The sequence below is a fragment of the Ambystoma mexicanum genome, chromosome 1q, assembly GCF_040938575.1.
Source record: "Ambystoma mexicanum isolate Mex_15411 chromosome 1q, UKY_AmexF1_1, whole genome shotgun sequence".
NCBI classification, from domain to species: domain Eukaryota; kingdom Metazoa; phylum Chordata; class Amphibia; order Caudata; family Ambystomatidae; genus Ambystoma; species Ambystoma mexicanum.
In genome coordinates this window covers 1,409,385,762-1,409,403,492 of record NC_090922.1, presented here as the reverse complement: position 1 = coordinate 1,409,403,492, position 17,731 = coordinate 1,409,385,762, and the positions used below count along the sequence as shown (strand labels likewise).

The 17,731-nt window shown below is 43.9% G+C and overlaps 1 protein-coding gene across 1 annotated transcript in view; it reads left to right on the top strand.

The window, feature by feature from the left end:
* The window catches only part of UQCRH (ubiquinol-cytochrome c reductase hinge protein), a 37,944-nt gene extending 21,053 nt beyond the window's left edge, over positions 1 to 16,891 (top strand). Inside the window, exons 3-4 of the mRNA XM_069642278.1 lie at positions 9,240 to 9,401; positions 16,637 to 16,891. Of these exons, the coding sequence (XP_069498379.1) occupies positions 9,240 to 9,401; positions 16,637 to 16,669 (195 nt within the window). The 3' untranslated portion in view covers positions 16,670 to 16,891. The remainder of the gene's footprint in view (positions 1 to 9,239; positions 9,402 to 16,636) is intronic.
* The last annotated feature ends 840 nt before the right edge of the window (positions 16,892 to 17,731 follow it).

Sequence of the window (17,731 nt, the reverse complement as noted above, 5' to 3'; positions counted from 1 at the left end):
ACTGAAGTATTGTTTTCCAGGCCAGATTGGCACATTAGCGAAGATGTAGAGCAGTTTGGGGACGGTTATCATTTTGATTAAAGACAGTCTACCCGATAAGGAGAGCGGGAGACTGCGCCATTTCATCATTTGGGCCTCTGCAAGCTGCGCCTCAGCCACGTAGTTGTCAGCCAATAAACTGTGCCACATGTTTGAATAAATTTGGTGTGAAGCAGTCTTCCGCGATTTTTGCCGCAACACCCTATCTGGTAGTGTGTGCAGGATGGTGAAGCTGCTCCAGCTCCTCCTTCAATAACACTGGAGGTATAACTGGCTTTCCAGTGCTATCCTGTCTCCACAAAGCCTCGGTGGGGGGTAAAAAAACACCCCTTTATTAAATGTATTAAATCCTTCCTGGATCAGCATGAACCCCTCTGATCCTTAACATCTCCTAATTCAAAATCAAAAATATTTGGAAAATGCGTTACTTTTTTTCACCTGTATGTCTGTGGCATCATTTCCGCAAAACGTTAGGTCTGCTCCTTTAGTATGGGTGGCACATTTCAACACAGCGATATCCAATGGGAGCTTTAGTACTCCAATGAACTTACCCAATAGAGACATATGTTGCACTAGAGTGCTGTCTGCGTGAAGGAAACACCTCCTCCGCCAACGTGACAACCCTGCATGTACGGTTGTTGACACGTAGGCGGAGTCCGAGTATGATTCTGCAGCCTGCACTGAAGAATGTATAGGCAATCTCTCACTCGTCACTACTTTAAATTCACCAGTGGTCCCAGGATGCCTTTCACCAGTTTAGTCGATTTCAATCACCCATGCTGGGTGATTGACAGCCAGGCTGCGTGAATGGGGTTTTGGTCAATTTCAGAAGAACCATCAATTTGAATATGCGAACGAGTAAAACTCTTCACTAAGGATCTCTTCCTGACTATATTGTAGTTTCTCTTTTTCTACCTTGTATCCTTTCTCTGCTAGTATTGTCCTAGTCAAACTGAGTCCTCCCTGCACCTTTCCTCTGTCTCACTGCACACTAAAATGTACTCTACTGGCTTATCATGCTCTCAAGCTGTACGTCACCCAAGTACATCTGGAGGTCCCTGTTGAAGATCAAGGGGATTTGCAGCCCCTGAGGTAATCTTGTATGTTTTAGTTTCTGGTTTCTATACCGAAAGGATGTCAAATGCTTTGAGTCTCCATGAGGGGAAATTGAAAAGAACACACGGACTGTGAAATATTTGGCTTTGGCTGGGATGTTGCATAATATTGTAGCAGGATTTGGGACTGTTAGGGAAATTTCTCATTTATGGCTAATTTCCCTCACCTAGTGAGTCCTCCCAGCAGCTTTGCTGGACTTCTGGAGTTTATTTTCTTTCCACTTGGTAAGAGTGAGAGCTTTTCCCCCCACTCTTACCTGTGTTTTGCTATGTGTTTCCATTGTGGAATCTGAAGTACAGCACTTCAGTACCCCACTTCTTTGTGTGTGTCAAACAGCATCTTCAGTGCCCTGGCACAGGGTTGTCTTTGAGACTTCCCTCGACTCCATTTCTGAGGCGACTACTGTCCCCCAGAAAAGGGTAAAGTTACCATTAAATTTACTTAGTCAATCTACCACAGATCCATCTTCCATGGAGTACTGGAAAAGGGTTAACTTGTATCCCATTGTATATGTACCTCCTAGAGAATTGTTTCGCTCTTTTAACATTTTGAATTGGCTGGTGGCAGTGGTATCTACCCTAACTTTTCTACTGCGATTATATTAGATAAACGTGGTACTGTTCTTGGCTGTTATATTAGCCTCGAACATAAACCTGCTTGACCAAATAGTCTTTCTCTTGGCTCCGGTTGGGTTTATTCGCCATTTCGTTTTGTTAAAGTCCTTCTTGTGTTTTACTTTGCGCGGCAAACTAGGTTTGTCTTCTTTGTTCACTGTCTTTTGGCGGGCTTCTGCCCAGAAGCCCTCCTCGAGACACCTGGGTGTCTAGGTGGGCTGAATGTGAGGGAAGGGTGTAGTCACCCCCTGAACAGGGTATCCTAAGAAACCCAAGTCCCACTTTGTCATGATTGGCCAGGGTAGTTGTCCGGGCTGGACAGCCCCCCCCCTGCTGGGTGATTGACAGCCAGGCTGCGTGAATGGGGGTTTTTCACATAAAAGGCAGGTCTCTGGGGCTAGAAGTCAGAGAGTCGCCACTGGAACTACAAGGAACCGAAGAGAAGCAGAGAGAACGACGGCTGCTGCAACTACCCCGTCCCGGTGAAGCCCTGCTGCAGTCCCGAGCTATCTGCCCTTCAATGACTCAGAGAAGATCCAGTCCGGAGTCATCTTCCCTTGAGCTTGGTGGGGATAACCAGCTCATCTTCTACAGCCAGAGGATCCTCTTCCATGGTCCAAAATCGCTGCACACTGCTGTAGTGGTCCGGATAGCCACCTGAAGAGCCTCTCCTGTTTTTAAGGAGCGCCCCTTTTATTCCGTGTCGCTGCTGCCGGCCTCCTCCCTGTGTGGTGCAGACCCCCGTCAGACGTCCTTCTCGACGAAGCTCCAGGAATCGTGGGTCTGCAGGAAACCAACAGGAACAACTACCAGGGCACCAGCTGCACCATTGGAACAAGGTACTGTGTTCTGTTGAGGAAACTGGGTAAATCCCTTTTTCTTCATTTCCAAGGCTTGACCTTGTCTCTCCCCTCCTTCTTATAACTTTTGCTTCCGAACATTGACAATATGGAAGTACTTTTGGCTCCGTTGAATCGTGAACTGTTTCACCCTGTGATCTTCGGCAACTGGCCCCGGTGTCTTTCGACCCTGGCTCCGGCCCTTTGATTTTTGAACTCTCTTGATTCTGCCTTCCTAACCAAAATATTGCATGTGATTTTTGCCTCCAACTCAAGTGTGTTTTTGCCCCGGTAGCATTTCATGTCACGGATACGCGTTTGTTTAGTAGGCCGAACTGTCAAAAAGTGATCGCAAACATATCCGCAGTAACGTGTTTTTGTGCCTAACACTGGTTCATTCCAACACAGGGTACTTACCTTGAGACTTACTGTACAAAGTGAATTGGTTAGTTGTATATTTAACGTGTGGTTTTTATTGAAGTTTAATAAAAGTGTTGTGTTTATAATGAATGAAAGAATAAATGTACTTATATTTTTCTACCTGAAACCTTGAGTCAGTGTTTGTTTGAGTCACAGTAATTGTGGTCCCTTTGTGTAATCTCTGCTACTGCTCATATACTCTTGAGATACGCCTGGCTGCTCTGCCACTGCTACCACTCTGACATAGTAGTACAGGCTTGTACCAAAGGTAAAACTTGTATCACCACCTGTAGACTTAATTGTGTGTAGTGGTCCCTAAGGGCACTGCACAGGATTCTGCCTAACGGGGACCAAAGGAAATTCTGCCTCAATATAGTTTAGGGGGCGGTGTTGGGTAAGAATTTGTAGAGCCCAACTGGTGTGGGACTTAGCTCTTGGTATTGCGTAATTCACCTTTTAATATAGGCCTTTATTACACAAATTGGTAGAGTGACTGAGCAGCCAGGCTTGTCTTAAGAGCAGTAATGTGAGCTGTACAATGAAATTAGTAAATGCAGGTATCCAAATAAACACTTACACACTTAGTTATAGTATAAATATCTATTTATATATTCGCAAGGATGGACAATCTTTTAAAAAGCAGCAACTAATAGTAACATTAAATCAAAAGTTAGGATTCAGTTCAACGAGAGCAATAATGTAAGTGAGTAAACCTTTCTTATGCTAAACATATTCAAGCACACTGAGTGACGTAATTTGAGGTCAATATCAGCACTTGTTGTGATCACCATTGCACAATATTAAGTTTCAAGGAGGGAAAAGTATAAGTTACATCAGAACGTACTTTGTAAGTAGTAAAACAGCTAGATTTTCCCAGATGGATGTAGGCAGTCTTTTATCCCAGCAATAATATTGTTCAACAATTAAAACCTGTAAGGGAACCAGCACCGCCAAAGCCAATAGTTTCAGAAGAGGAGCAGTTGGAGAGCTAGAACAGTCAAAGTAAATGGCCAGTTCAAAGTTCTGATGCAATCTTCTTAGAAGAACAATATTTTTAAATAGTCCGTAGTTCAGTAGAAAATCACAAGCTCAAGAAGAGCCACCTTGAAATAACACAAGCTGGGAGGCCAGTGCAGGTGAGTTGAGGTCGACTGAAAAGGGTTTAAAATAGTACTCCCCAAGCTAGGAAGCACTACAAACGGCAAAAGGTAGATGCATCCCCAAACCCCACACTACCGGAGAATTGAAGAATTGGTTCCAGGTGTATGCCTTCTGTTGCAGTTTAGCAGACCCTTGTTCCTGGCCCTTGGTCGTGGTGACGAAAGGGAGAATGTCTGGTGGACTACTATGGCAGTAAACAAGCGAGAGAGGGAGCTAGAGGGAGGGAGGGAGGGAGAGAGAGGAGGACTCTACAGAAATGGATTCTCTTTGCATCAGCAGCCTTTTGTGGCTATGGCACCTTTTTCTCAGCGCCAAAGAAGAACGAACAGCTCTGGTTGTAAATTACTTGATTCCACGGTCCTGAACTCTGGTGAGGACTCTGGATGCACACAGTTTGGGCTGGATTTGCACTTCCTAAGACCATGCACTCGATGATGGTCCCTGGGCATTGGGATTCTGCAGCCTTGGAAAGTCACAGCAAGTCGGGGGGTTACACTAAAATGAAGTTTGTCTCAAGGCTAGTTGGTCCCACCAGCCAAGGGAGGAAGCCGTCCCTTGCAGCTCTTCCCAGTCGAAATGAAAACGGGGTCCGCACAGCTGCAGGGTTCCACTGGGCACTTTACAGTCCAGGAGGGTGCGGCTGGCGTCTCTTCACGTCCTCTTCGTCAGATGTTGTCCTCCAGTGGTCGACTCTGCCTCTAGTCTCAGAAACCTCACCTTTTAAGCAAGTTCCAATTCATTCACGGCCCTAGGGCTGTCCTCCCAGATAGCCAGCCGGCCAATAAGAACTGGTTTCACTCGGGCACACCTAGAGACAAAGGACAGGGGCGTTTCGGGACCCTCCCTCACTTCCTGCCTTTCCAGACACACTGGAACCTGGGCGGGCTTCATGGCTGAAGCCCCCAAAGGCAAAACACACAAAGCACTCAAACCTGATGCAAACAGAGTAAAGGCTCAGAAGAAACTGACAAGAAATGGCGAAAAAAAGAAGACTGGGGTCTTTTTGGGAAAATGGTCACCCTTGGGTGCTGTACTGCAGCTGAGAAATCAGCCTGCAGATACATGGCACAAAGGTAGTAAAGGAACCACTGCCACCCGCCATTCAAGTTGGTGAAACAAAAAGTTACATGAGAAGTGGGATAATGTTAATTCCCCCCAGCACTCTACACAGGGTTGTGTGTGTTGGACTCACGAAAATGTATTTAAACGTTAAGAGAAGTCCAAGGGACTTCAGTGACACTGCACAAAAGGTACTATCACTATGCAAAAAGCAGATGCCTATGGAGTGTAATGGACTCCATTAAGAAACCAAGAATCCTAGTTAGAGGGAGTGGGGGCATGGGCTGAGTCCCACTCACTCAGGACTACAAATTAAAAAGCCTGGAGTCAAGCAAAAGAGCTGTGGGTCTCTAAGGGTAAAGGGAATTGGCACAGAAATGAGAATTCTCCCTAACGGGTGGAGATCCTGAGAAAATCTCCATGACCTCTCACCCCGACCCCCAGTTGAATTGTTCACTGGGTGCACAGCCGTGTTGCATGGGGACTCTGATGGCACCAATATTTCTTGCTTTATTAAAGCATAAATGGTCTCAAATATGCCTTCATCTGCTTCTCTCAACATAGGATACTGTTTTGCAAGTTGCAGAATTGCTCCTGGTTTAAGCTTGATCGCCACTACTCCTGCTCCACTCACTAGGCCCATGCCATATGAACTGTTGGTCCATAAAACTTGTTTCTAAGTCTCTGAAACAATTTTTCTTTTTTTTACCAATGCCATTCTCTGTGATGTCTCTCAATTCTCATCCAGTAATTGAGACATATGAAAAATACTAATCATCTGAATATTCATCTACAAACAAGTCTTCGTCTGTCAAATCTATCAGTCTGTATCCTTCCTTAAGGGCTATTATTCTGCAGGCTCTTCCCTAATCATCTGTCCCATTAACAACCACCCTTTCTTGATTTAACGCTGCTGCCGCCGCCTCTAGCTCTGTGGGAATGACCTGCTCTGCCTCGTCATCCGTAGGTATTTCTGGTCTAAACAGAAATTAATCGGGTATTCTCAATGGTTTCCCTGTCAGTCTGGGAAGCCATATCAACAAAATATTTACTTAATTAAAAATGTCTGGTTCTAAGGGAACCCCCTCGTAATGCTTTCCGGCCTGTGAAGGCTAACATACATTCTCTCACATTGATGTAATGAGTCGAACACACTCCCTTTGTCAGTGAAGGATATCCCGTTTTGTCATTAAGTCTCGTCCTAATATATTGACTGGTGTCTGCTGAGACTATACTAGTGGCATTGACACGTCATGTTCACCTATAGAAAGTAGTAATTTGTCAGTAAAGGGACCTGAACTTGTGGCCCCTGAGAATCCCTGCACATTCATGGCAATGCCAGACATTGGATATATTCCCGCCCCCCGCCCACCCCGCGCGCCACCGAACACAGTAACAAGTTGCTCCCATGTCCACAAGGAACGAAAACGTCTTTCCTCCTATCGTTGCCCTGTGACCCTTGGTTCCTCTTGTGCGTCTGGTTTTCAGATAGTACTGAACACATCAAGTCGCTCTGTGGGCCTTCCTATTATGGGATCAAATCCACCCCTGTTATTGTGAAAGGATTCCCTCCCGCTTCTGTCGCTGTCAAACTTCCTATCCTGGGTGTGGAAGCCTGTGGGACTCCTGTGTTTGCCTTACATTGTGACACTGTTGCTTGCTGTACTGATGTATACTGTGGTTGTTGTGCCTGTGGGTGTTATGTCTGCATGGGTTCTTGCTGTGGCTGCCCTTTTGGCAGCTGCATTTGCTGTGGGACCTGCTGTGCTTGCTGTGCTTGCTGTATTTGTGGCGCACTCACCTGATATTGCGTGTGATCTTGGGCATAATAATCTTGTTTTTTTTTGTTGTACTGTGGAGAATAGCTCATTCTCCCTCCTGAAACCTCCCGCCTCCAATTGGAGCTTGCCACTTCTGTTGCATGCCTCCTCGACTACTTCTAAATGTTTGGGCTACATGTCTCATTCTCCCACAATTCCATCATTGTTGTGGCTAAAATTCCCCCCACCCCCAGACCCACTGCCCTCCCGGCCCCCGTGTTGAAGGTTTTGAAATCTTCTACCTCTTGGCCAATAGTTATACCCAGTCTGATCCATGGGATGCACTACATTGCTCTACTGCACTGACTGTACGTCGTGTGTAGGCACGCCTTCACCACTTGTCAATACTGCTCCTTCTATGGTGAATTTTGACAATTTCCTCTGAACTAACTTCACTTCCTCCTGCTTTCTATTCTTGGCTTTCTTATTTTTCTCTTCTAACAGTCGACAAAGATGTCAAATCGTCACCTGTATTTCTGGCCATGGTTTTGCTTCCATCCTTACCTGTTTCTTAATCTGCCATTGCACTGGCTCGGGGAGACCCTTACATAAAATATAGTAAGATAATGCCACTGTTTTATCTCACGGTTCTCTTATCTCAAGACGCCAGCACTATTAAATAAAGGCAACAGGATGTTTGCCCTCGCCCATTTTCCTAGTCATAATCGTACGTCTGCCCTGTAATTATTAAATGGCGCTCCATCATGTGTCATGTTCTGTGCAGTTACACTTGCATACCCTGCTCATCTCCAAATGTTGTCGGCTCTCTCCCATAGGATAGCTGCTAACAGGCCTTTTACGTCACCTACTGCTAGCATAATACCTGCTGGCATTCTCTCTAATTCATAAATCCATTTTCCGGGTTCATAGGAGCACTAAATTGCAAAGGAAACGAAGATGCAACTAAACTAGAATTATATTGGATGGGATGAAAAAGTCAAACCCCTTTACGCCAAATTCGAAAATGTAGTTTTCTTTTGTCAAATGCTCCTTTATCGTACAAATATAGATGTTATTAATTTGGGATGTGGGGGATCTGGGGGATCTCCCCCTGCATTTATTTGTTGGAAAATGCAAAAGAAAATGTCGGATCCTTTTTTTAAATAGTTCATCCTTTGCACACAGACCTTTTCACGCACTCCTAAAATGCAGCCACTTGCTAATGACGCTTGCAGAGGCCAAAAGAAGGTGAAGCAAGCTTATGAGATGTCATGAAATATATTTTTAAAAATCTAGTATTTCTAACGTCTTTGTCGATGTTTGTATTGTCATTACCACTGCCGCAGATTTCTTATATTCCCACCATGGTGCAGTAATATCAGTTCGCCTCCAGCAATTAACCTGTAATGGTTAGTCAGGCGCTTGCTGCTGACTCTTGGAGCTCAGAAAGCGCAGATTGTCACTTTCTCTCACTCATGGTTTGAGGCTGTATTACCTACCCAGGCGCACCCACCCCCTTGAGCTTCGCCACTTCATCTCCATGCCCTACCATCAGAAAGCCATTAACTGTGTTACAGACACTGTTAATTTTTCAAACCCATTGTGATACATCTCATCTGCAATCCCATCACTTTGGCTACTAACCTTGCTACTAACCTTGTCACGCTCCTGTATTCAAGCTTCTAAATCCCAAATATACATGAATCAACAATTTTTCTGACTATCAATGCTATAACAAGCAATAAGACACATGCACAAAAGCAAATTAATCCTTTGCAGGACTTGGCTTTGTACTCAAAAAATCTTATTCAGAGAGTCGCAGTTTTGATTTTGGGAGGGGTTGAGTGTATTTCGCAAGCCCTGACTATTTGGAACCCAGTCAAGCTGACTGCTTCTGTCCACTTGTAAACATTTCGGCAACGATGACCGGGATTTGGTCTACAGTGTGTAGATGTTGATGCGTTTTGGTAATGGCTAGCCCACGTGTTTCCTTATTTTAAATGAACACATCAAGTTCGTGGTCTAAGTATTTAAAATGTGAATAGTGTTGGAAGGCTTTAGCGATTATGAAGGGCGTAATGTGATGTGCCATCAGCCTTCAACTTGGCTTGGAGTGGCAGCTGACCTCAATGTGAACTGTTTGGCAAATGTACTAATAACTCCTGATTTGTAACTGATGTTTTCAGCCATCAAATGCTAAGTTGCGCTTAACAGTTCCTTTTTTCTGCCAGGATCCCCTCACAACGGTGAGGGAGCACTGCGAGCAATCGGAAAAATGCATAAAATTGCGAGAAAGGATGGAGATATGTGACAATCGTGTCTCCTCAAGATCTCAAACTGAAGAGGACTGCACAGAAGAGCTTTTTGACTTTCTTCATGCAAGGGATCACTGTGTAAGTAAGACCAATCTAGGCAGAAACGCAGGGGCCCATCGGAAAGCTGATTAAAACCATCAAAAATGCACTTTTGACATCCTCTTGTAGGATACAATGAAGTATAGCATATGCCACCTATAGGACAGTTCATGATAAATTCCAGATGTCTTCATCGGTATACTTCTCAAAATTTCACTACTTCTGTATATTTATCCAGTTCCATCTTGATTAATAATTTGATTATGGTAACTCTGATTGCCAACTGTGGTTGCCTCCAGCATACCGCCAGTTTGTCTATTTTACAAACATTTACAGGGAATCCGTCTATCAATCAAAACACTAACAGTTGGTGTCCTTACTGCAGACTATTTTCTCCCCCCCCCTCCCTCCCACCTTTGGTCAGAACCATGTATTTCATTCTTTTATTTGCATTTTATTCAGCGATCACTATCACCTAATGAAACTTAAACTGTTGAACATTGTCCAATCATTGTGGTGGGCATCCACAAAATGTACGTTTCACAGGGTGTGCTTGGCCTGCCCGCTCCACTGATGCAGCAAACCTAGTCTGTGCATGCCATGTTTACAAGCAAAACTGCCCTTTCTGAGGCACGTATTTCGGCGACAGACTCGCCTTTTTTCAATCAGGACTAAATGGGGTAATCATAATTATAAATCAAAGTTAGAATTACAATAGTATACAACGTGAGTTCATCAATTAAAATAGGGTAATCATGACAATGGTTGAACAAACAGTCAAAACAAAGAGTGCACAAGTTGCAAAAAATACAGATTGATTGTGGCGTACAGTGTATCACAAAAAGACAAGGGACGCAGACGCCGACGCTTGAGAACAATCACCTCTTGCGAGGTAAGCCCCAAATCCCTCACATCAGCCGAACGCTCGCTTCATTCATTCTAATTTACATAATCGGCACACACTACACTGTAACACAATGCCGCGCTAGTAACGCTGTTACTTGTTGTTCAACTTGGAGACATTTTTACGATTTTTGAAGATATATGCACTGCATGCAAATATCAGCCGAACGCTCACTTCATTCTAATTAACATACCCGGCACACGCTGCACTGTAACACAGTGCTGCGCTAGTGACACCGTTACTTGCTATTTAACTTGGATACATTTTTTGATCTTTGAGGACTCCTAATGCATATCGATGTACTGCATGCAAATATCTAGTATATGTAAAGACAAGCTCTTGAGTCCTTCATTGCATTTGGATACTTCTCACCTTGAGTATTTCACCCAGCATACTCCGCACTGTAAATAGTGTCACGGATATGATGCAGCCACCTGTCTCACATCTCGTAGATGTATATCATCAATCACTGCAAGCTAAATTCGCTGCAACTCGCGTCCCAAACTCCCGCAGATAAACCATGGCACCATTATTTAGCACTATTCTGTACTTACCTAAAACGCCTTTAGCTAATGTAACTATCCTCTTCACAGGCGGGATTCATCCCATGAACAAGGCAACCAACAAATTGTAAAATTGACTAACACTGACATTAGGTAAGATTCTACCACTACCAATGTGGTAATATCTACTTCTAGAGATATATAATATATCACGTAGCAAGCTTAAAACTACTAACTAATGCATTATATATCTTTTCTTTTTCTTCCCAGTGCCATTTTATTTTATGTATTATTCTTACCTAAACCAATTCTCCCCTTACCCCTCCCTTGTCTCTTTGTGATACACTGTATGCCACAATCTATCTGTATTTTTTGCAACTTGTGCACTCTTTGCTTTGACTGTTTGTTCAACCATTGTCATGATTACCCTAGTTTAATTGATAAACTCACGTTGTATACTATTGTAATTCTAACTTTGATTTATGATTACCCTCTTTAGCCCTGATTGAAAAAGGCGAGTGTCGCCGAAACACGTGTCTCAGAAAGGGCAGTTGTGAATATGTCTTTTTTTCACAATCATTGAGTGTGTATCTTTATTGATTTCTGGTGCTGCATTTTAGGTGGATTAGGGTTCTTTGAGCCCTTAGTACGCTTTATTATTCATCGGAGCAGGGGGTCTACTCCGTTACTTGACTGAGCAGCTGCCACCCACCACTTAGCGCAGGACACAGATGGTTGATACAAAAAAAAAACCTTGTTCATTTACATGTTTACAAGCGAGCTATGATCTTTCTGTTTTAAGGAATACATGCAATTGCTTCGGCTTAAAACTAAAATGTGTAGAATTACCTTCTTCTGGATTTCTATCCATTTTACCCAATTTTGTTTATGAACTTGAGATGTAAAATGTCATTTTGCTCTACTTTTCAATTTCTTTCAACGTTTTATTGGTTGACAGATGACCAAATCGTGCGTGTTTTTAATTCTGTTAATTGAAGACATATGGTCTGTATTTTTTTTGGGAGAGTTTGGGTAGAATGGTGGGGAGAATGGATGATTATATCCGGAAACCACCCTCTGTGTCCTTTGAGCAGTATTCCTTGATTTACTTTCTGCATTATAGGACACCCAATAACCAATCCATTATCCTTGATGCAAGATGATCCGTAAAAAATAAATTATGTCGCCACTGAACAAGATAGAACCTCATGAAGCAAGTTGTTTTTTTTTGTCAGCGGTTTGTAGCTTTACTCCCTCGGAAATTTGCCTAAACCTGTTATGCAGTGCACAGCATCCCACCCTGATAAGAGCCTTGCTCTTTTTTTATGGACGAAGTTTAGACATTTGATATCTGGTGTCACGGATGGTCTCAAGAATAAACCAGCTCTCGAAGACTGTTGAAGGTTATTTTTGTTTTGGTAGTTGAGGGGCCCTCTAACGGCTGTCCCAACCTCTTGCCTAAAGCCAGCATTCCCTCCCTGACCCATGCATCCCTCAACTCCAGGGTGGTCACTTGCATAGTAATGGCAAATTCGAGATTGGCCACTGCTTCAATTCTCTGCATATCACCATATACATCTTTGTAGGATGTGGCTTGATCTTTACTTCATGTCAGCCTCCAATCTGTAGGCCTCTACAAGGTATTGTTTTGAAAAAGCCAATGTAAGGTAGAATGAAATGGGCTTTTTTCATCTGTACACTTATTTAAATGGTACATTTATGTGGGGTGGAAGGATAGCTCAGGGTCAACATGTATGTCTTGGAAGCAAGACAACACAGTGCAACACGGGTTTGAATCCGATACCGTGCGTAGAAGCCACTTGTTGCTATTAAGCGCTCTATAAAAGAATAATTGTTAAAAAAAGGAACAATTCTAAATGTAAACCTGATCTAAACATTTTTCCTGTACATGCTTCAGATGCATCCTTAGAAGGAAAGTGTTTTGAAGTTTCCAGGTATGTTCCAGCCAATGAGGCTTCTATGACACTGATAGCAGTAATGGCAGACGTGATAATCATCTTGGGGCTGCGGGCTGCCTTTGTTAAAATTAAACCCCATTCTGTTCAGCACAGTTTTGAAGCTTTGGAGTAGTGATGCCCGCACCAAAGGTGCCAATTCACAGCTGTATTTTATTTAGTTTGTTTTATGGCCAGTAGGAGTGCATGCTGCCTTTTGGTATCAGCACTTTTGCTATACTTTTGTATATGTAATGTACGTGTTCTTGTATGGTGAACCTCTGCTATAATTGGTGACCTTGCTGCGCTTGGATCTGTAAGACTAAAGGGGTGGGTGGGGCTCATCCGTGGGAGAGGCAAATGCAAGCCTGTGGTGTTGATGGGTACATATCAGAATGTCCTGGTTTTTTGGTGCTAATCTGCTCTCTATGGGTTTGGCATAGATGCTTGGAATTATGTTCTACATGGGCAGGCTAGCCAAAGTCTGTTCGACTGCAGGGCTTTTGGTCTGGTTAGCTGCTGATATAGGAGAGTGTGATCGGGCTAAAGTGGAGAGCTTGGGCTTTATTAGTTTTGATGAATGTGCAAATGGCTGGGTCTCGGTCTGTGTCTGTTAGGGAGTCGGATTGTGTGTAGTTTAAGGTGGCAGAAGAGCTTTAGGGCGTCGGTTAGTCGAGGGTGGGGGAAGGAGTAGGCCTTGCCAGGCAAAAACTACCTGCCACCCTGCAGTCTAACCATGGGTCCCATTTCGTAGCCCGTATTCTCCTGGTCTCCCCAATAAATAACTTTCTATCAAATGTGCAAAAAAATCAACATTTACTAGTTGGCAGATGAGGTAAAGGGGCGGTCTAGAAATTCCACTCAATTACCATAAGCTTCATGCTAGTAAGTTATGGGATGCAAGACGTTTCGTTTCAAAGAAAAGAGCGATTTGAAATCTGAGGGCCACAGTTTCTCCTTTAACTTATCTTAGTATGCTATTTGGCAGGCTGATTGACTCCTTACACTTTCATTTAGCATGCTCAGAACAAACTTTCATGTTGGGTATCCCTGTGACTGCAAACATCGACCTCGTTTATGAATGTTAGTAGTTTCACATATATGGTGCATAACTGAATCATGAACACCAGTTTTTAACACTCCATTTTTTTTAAAGCAAGGCTGCTAACTTTCTTGCAGAGTCCAGTTACTTGAGCTCCTGAAGTTACGAGAATAACCAGAGGTTCCCACTAGCAGATGAAAATCTGCCAGAGTAGCAAATAGTTTACTAAGCATTCATGCACTTTTCCAGTTAAGGGACAGACCTTATTTGTTTTGTGAACGAAGATGAGATTGTCCTCATTCAAGATAAACTGGACAGATGTTCCGCGTTTTCGTTAAGTGCAATTAGTGAGTATTTCACAATGCTCTGTGACCTATAAAAATTCACAAAACAGTAGGGGCACATTAATTGCACTCTAAATCCTCCTTGTGTTTGTTCTTTGTACTCCACACACAGTGTATAATCTCTTCAGTCTACCTCTACTCACTCTACAGCAGCCCGAATTCTGAGTATGAATGTCGGGAATAAAAAAGTGATCCGGGTTGTAAAGGCTTCTTGGTTCTGTGACTTTTCTGCAAATGATGATTGTGCAACTCCTGCTTGTTCAGAGGAATTGCCTTCACATCTCTGCTGCTCTAGCTCTGTTTTCTCAGCTAGTTAGGATGTGAGGAATTCGACCATCCACATGGTGTGCAAGAGCTTGCCTGGGCTTTTTTAAAATGTTTAAATGGAATGATGGTAGACCAACCTCAGGAAAATGTATGGGGCTAATCCACACACATTTTCCTATGCTCGCACCACGACAAAGGCATAGACCTGTGTACTCTGGCGTGGACACCGCCTACAGGCGCTGTCCTCCCTAGTCATTTTCAGTTGTATTGTGACAGCCAGGAATGCACGATGTCCTTTCCAGGAAGGGGGAGGATCAACCTTTCCCTGTGCCATGGTCAGCCTGATTAACTGACAATGGTTTCATGGAACCGCCTGTTTTTTTGTTAGGCCGTGAAGCTGGTGGCAGCGATTAACATACACTAGAGAGGGTACTTCAAGCCGGCCCACGCAGGCCTGGCTGCAGAGGTTAACAAAGGCTACCAGAAACCCAACAACCTTTCATATTGAACTTACTTGAAGCCAGTTCCCGTCCTCTGTATCAGTGACTGTGAACTGTCCTATCTGGGTCTGTATACAGTAGGCCACCCCGCTAGTGGGAGCCTCCATTCAGAAGGTACTTTAATGTGATTTGCAGGAGCCAGAGAGTCTGGTCTCACTGCAGCTTTAAGGGAAACCTGCCACTTTAACAGGGACCACACCGGGAGGCCCATTAACCAGGGAGACTCGTTGAACCCAACAGACAAGAAGATACACTTGTTTCTGTTTTCACCTCTTTGCTGTTCCTGTTGCAAAGAATTCTGGTTATGACCGCACACATACAGGAGATTGTTGGCAGTGACCCCAGGATTGGTTTATAAATGTAGGCTTGGCCTACACCAATCACTGTGGCCCACTTGGCTTTAAAAGGGGTCTGAGCCCCTCTTTTGGCAGATCATGTGAAGACTACACCAGAAGTATCAATGAAGAACTCCACCTTAGACCCAGGCTGAAGGTACAGTCTGCCTTGCATCTTCTGCTAGTGAACGAAGGCCAGGAGATCCTGAAGAGGGAAGCAAGATCCCTCACCTAACCATCTCCCAGGGAGCAGAGGAAGATTCGGAACGAGGACCATCCAGACACTCCAGTACCCAGCCAGCACACAGCTTGCCCTGCTAGGATCTGCAACAAGCTTCCTGGATCGAAAGTGCCAGAAGATCTCTGAACCTACAACACACAAGGCAGCTGCCTGTAACACACTCCTCAGCTTTGGACCGTCCGCCTTAAAGGACAACACCATCCCAATGAAGCAGCTGGGAGAAGTGCCTTGACTGGTTTCTACCAACGTTTGCTTTAAAGGACATTTTCGAACAGGTTGAGTTCTCGTACTGCAACCGACTGCAACGTTGACCATTGTCAAGCTGCAGTCGCCAAAAGACATCCGAAACGTGTATACCGGTGCTTCAGAACAGCTGACAAGCCCTGAGATAATGATTCCTGACCACGCTTCCATGTTAGGCCAGCCTTCAGCCGTTTGTCCAGCTTTGTTTGCCAAATTGTCTTGCTGTCTGATGCCCTCCGCTGTCACCCATCTTCAACTCTGTCATAGAAACCTGCAAAGCACCCTGGTGTTGACTCGACCCTGTCGAGCACCAAGAACATCAACAGCCAAAGATACATTGTGGTTCTTTGCCCCTGATCCTTCCCAGCACACCCCCTAGAGAAATGTTATGACCCCTTGCTCCCTTTGTGCTGAAGTCAAGAAACCTTAACCAGTGGTGGTTATTAACCACACCGACTACCCTCCGTCATATCCAGAGTGCATCCCTTTTCCCCTCTTTGAAAAGATCTGTCCTCTGCATTTCTATACAGGTCGGTAGTGTTTCTAGAATGGTCTGTTGTGAAATAAATAAAGTAGAGATCTTTGATACAACCTTGACTGAGCAGTCCCTTTTATCATTGGGTAATTGTTTTTTTGCTGTGTTGTAACTAACCAACGATCCACAACCTTTCGAAGATGAGCCTGCCAAAATTGGACATGTAGGTTTACAATTGGCTTGTTCCAACCTGTTCGGATTCCTTCTGGTGTACTAGAGGTGAGGGTCTGATTGATGGTTTAGAACCCGATATTCACCCCTAGGCCACTGGTACCCCGAAAGTTGGTTTGTCACATTACTAGAAATATAGCCGTATATTCCACCACCCTACTTTCCGCTTAACTTGTTATAACCCTTTTGCACTTACGTTAACATTTCAACATTGTTTCTTTTTTAATCCCGCAGGTGGCTCACAAACTATTCGACCATCTCAAATGAAGAGATGTCAAAGAATCCCTGCTATAAAAAGTGTTTGCCGTTTGGTTTGCGATATGCCTCTCTCCAGTTGTCAAGTGGATCTTCAAAATTCTTCCTTTCATAAGTTGCACTGTTTTATTTCTGATGTTAAAAGCTTCCATGCTCAGCACCCCAAAAGAAATTACAGCCATAACAAAAGCTAGTGAAGTTTGGGTTTCTGTATTAAATATATTTGAAATGACATTGAACTCTATTTTTTTTCTATCATATGTAATGTACTTGAGTAAAATGAATTTTAAAACCAGACTTCACGTATTGGAGCAAAACCCGGGTCACAGGTTTATTTGCATCCTTCCTTTGCTTTTGTAGTTGAAATTAAAAAAAACTCCACCACTTCACGACCTAGTCAGATGAATGCCCCTTTATTTAGCTGTATGTTTAACTTTAAGCATCAGTTTACTTAACTCTTTCAAACACTCCAGCCTCTTATTCCCCAATCCCAACATGGATAGTTGATGTGGGAGAGATTTGACTTGTACCCCGTCACAATTCCCTGTACTTGGAGAAAGCACTAAATTCAGCCATGAAAAATTAAAACCCTCCCAGAAGTCTGCTCTCGTTAATGTCCCTTTGCTTGACCACCTGACCCATCCCTTGTTTTTGTCAAAGTTACTTTTCCTACCGCACTTCTGACTCCTGCCTTTTCAAAAGACATTTGTGGGATGGTTGCTTCAAACAAGTATTGATTCTGATTGTCACAGATGGCCTCGCACTCCCAGACTGATTCATTCCAATGTGGGGCTGGGTACACTAGTGGGTGTACCTCCTCTTCCATTGGTCTCCCACCCACCTACCTAATCCAGGTGTCCCTAAACTCCGGATTGTTAATTAGCGATCGGTGACACCTACTGTCAGAAAGATAACTAATGTGAGGGCCGAACGGCTGTAGTCTTCTCACTCTGTCATCTCTCCTGTGTGTGTGTGTGTGTGTGTGTGTGTGTCTCTCTCTCCTGTCTGTGTGTCTCTCTCCTGTCTGTCTCTCTCTCTCCTGTCTGTGTGTCTCTCTCTCCTGTCTGTGTGTCT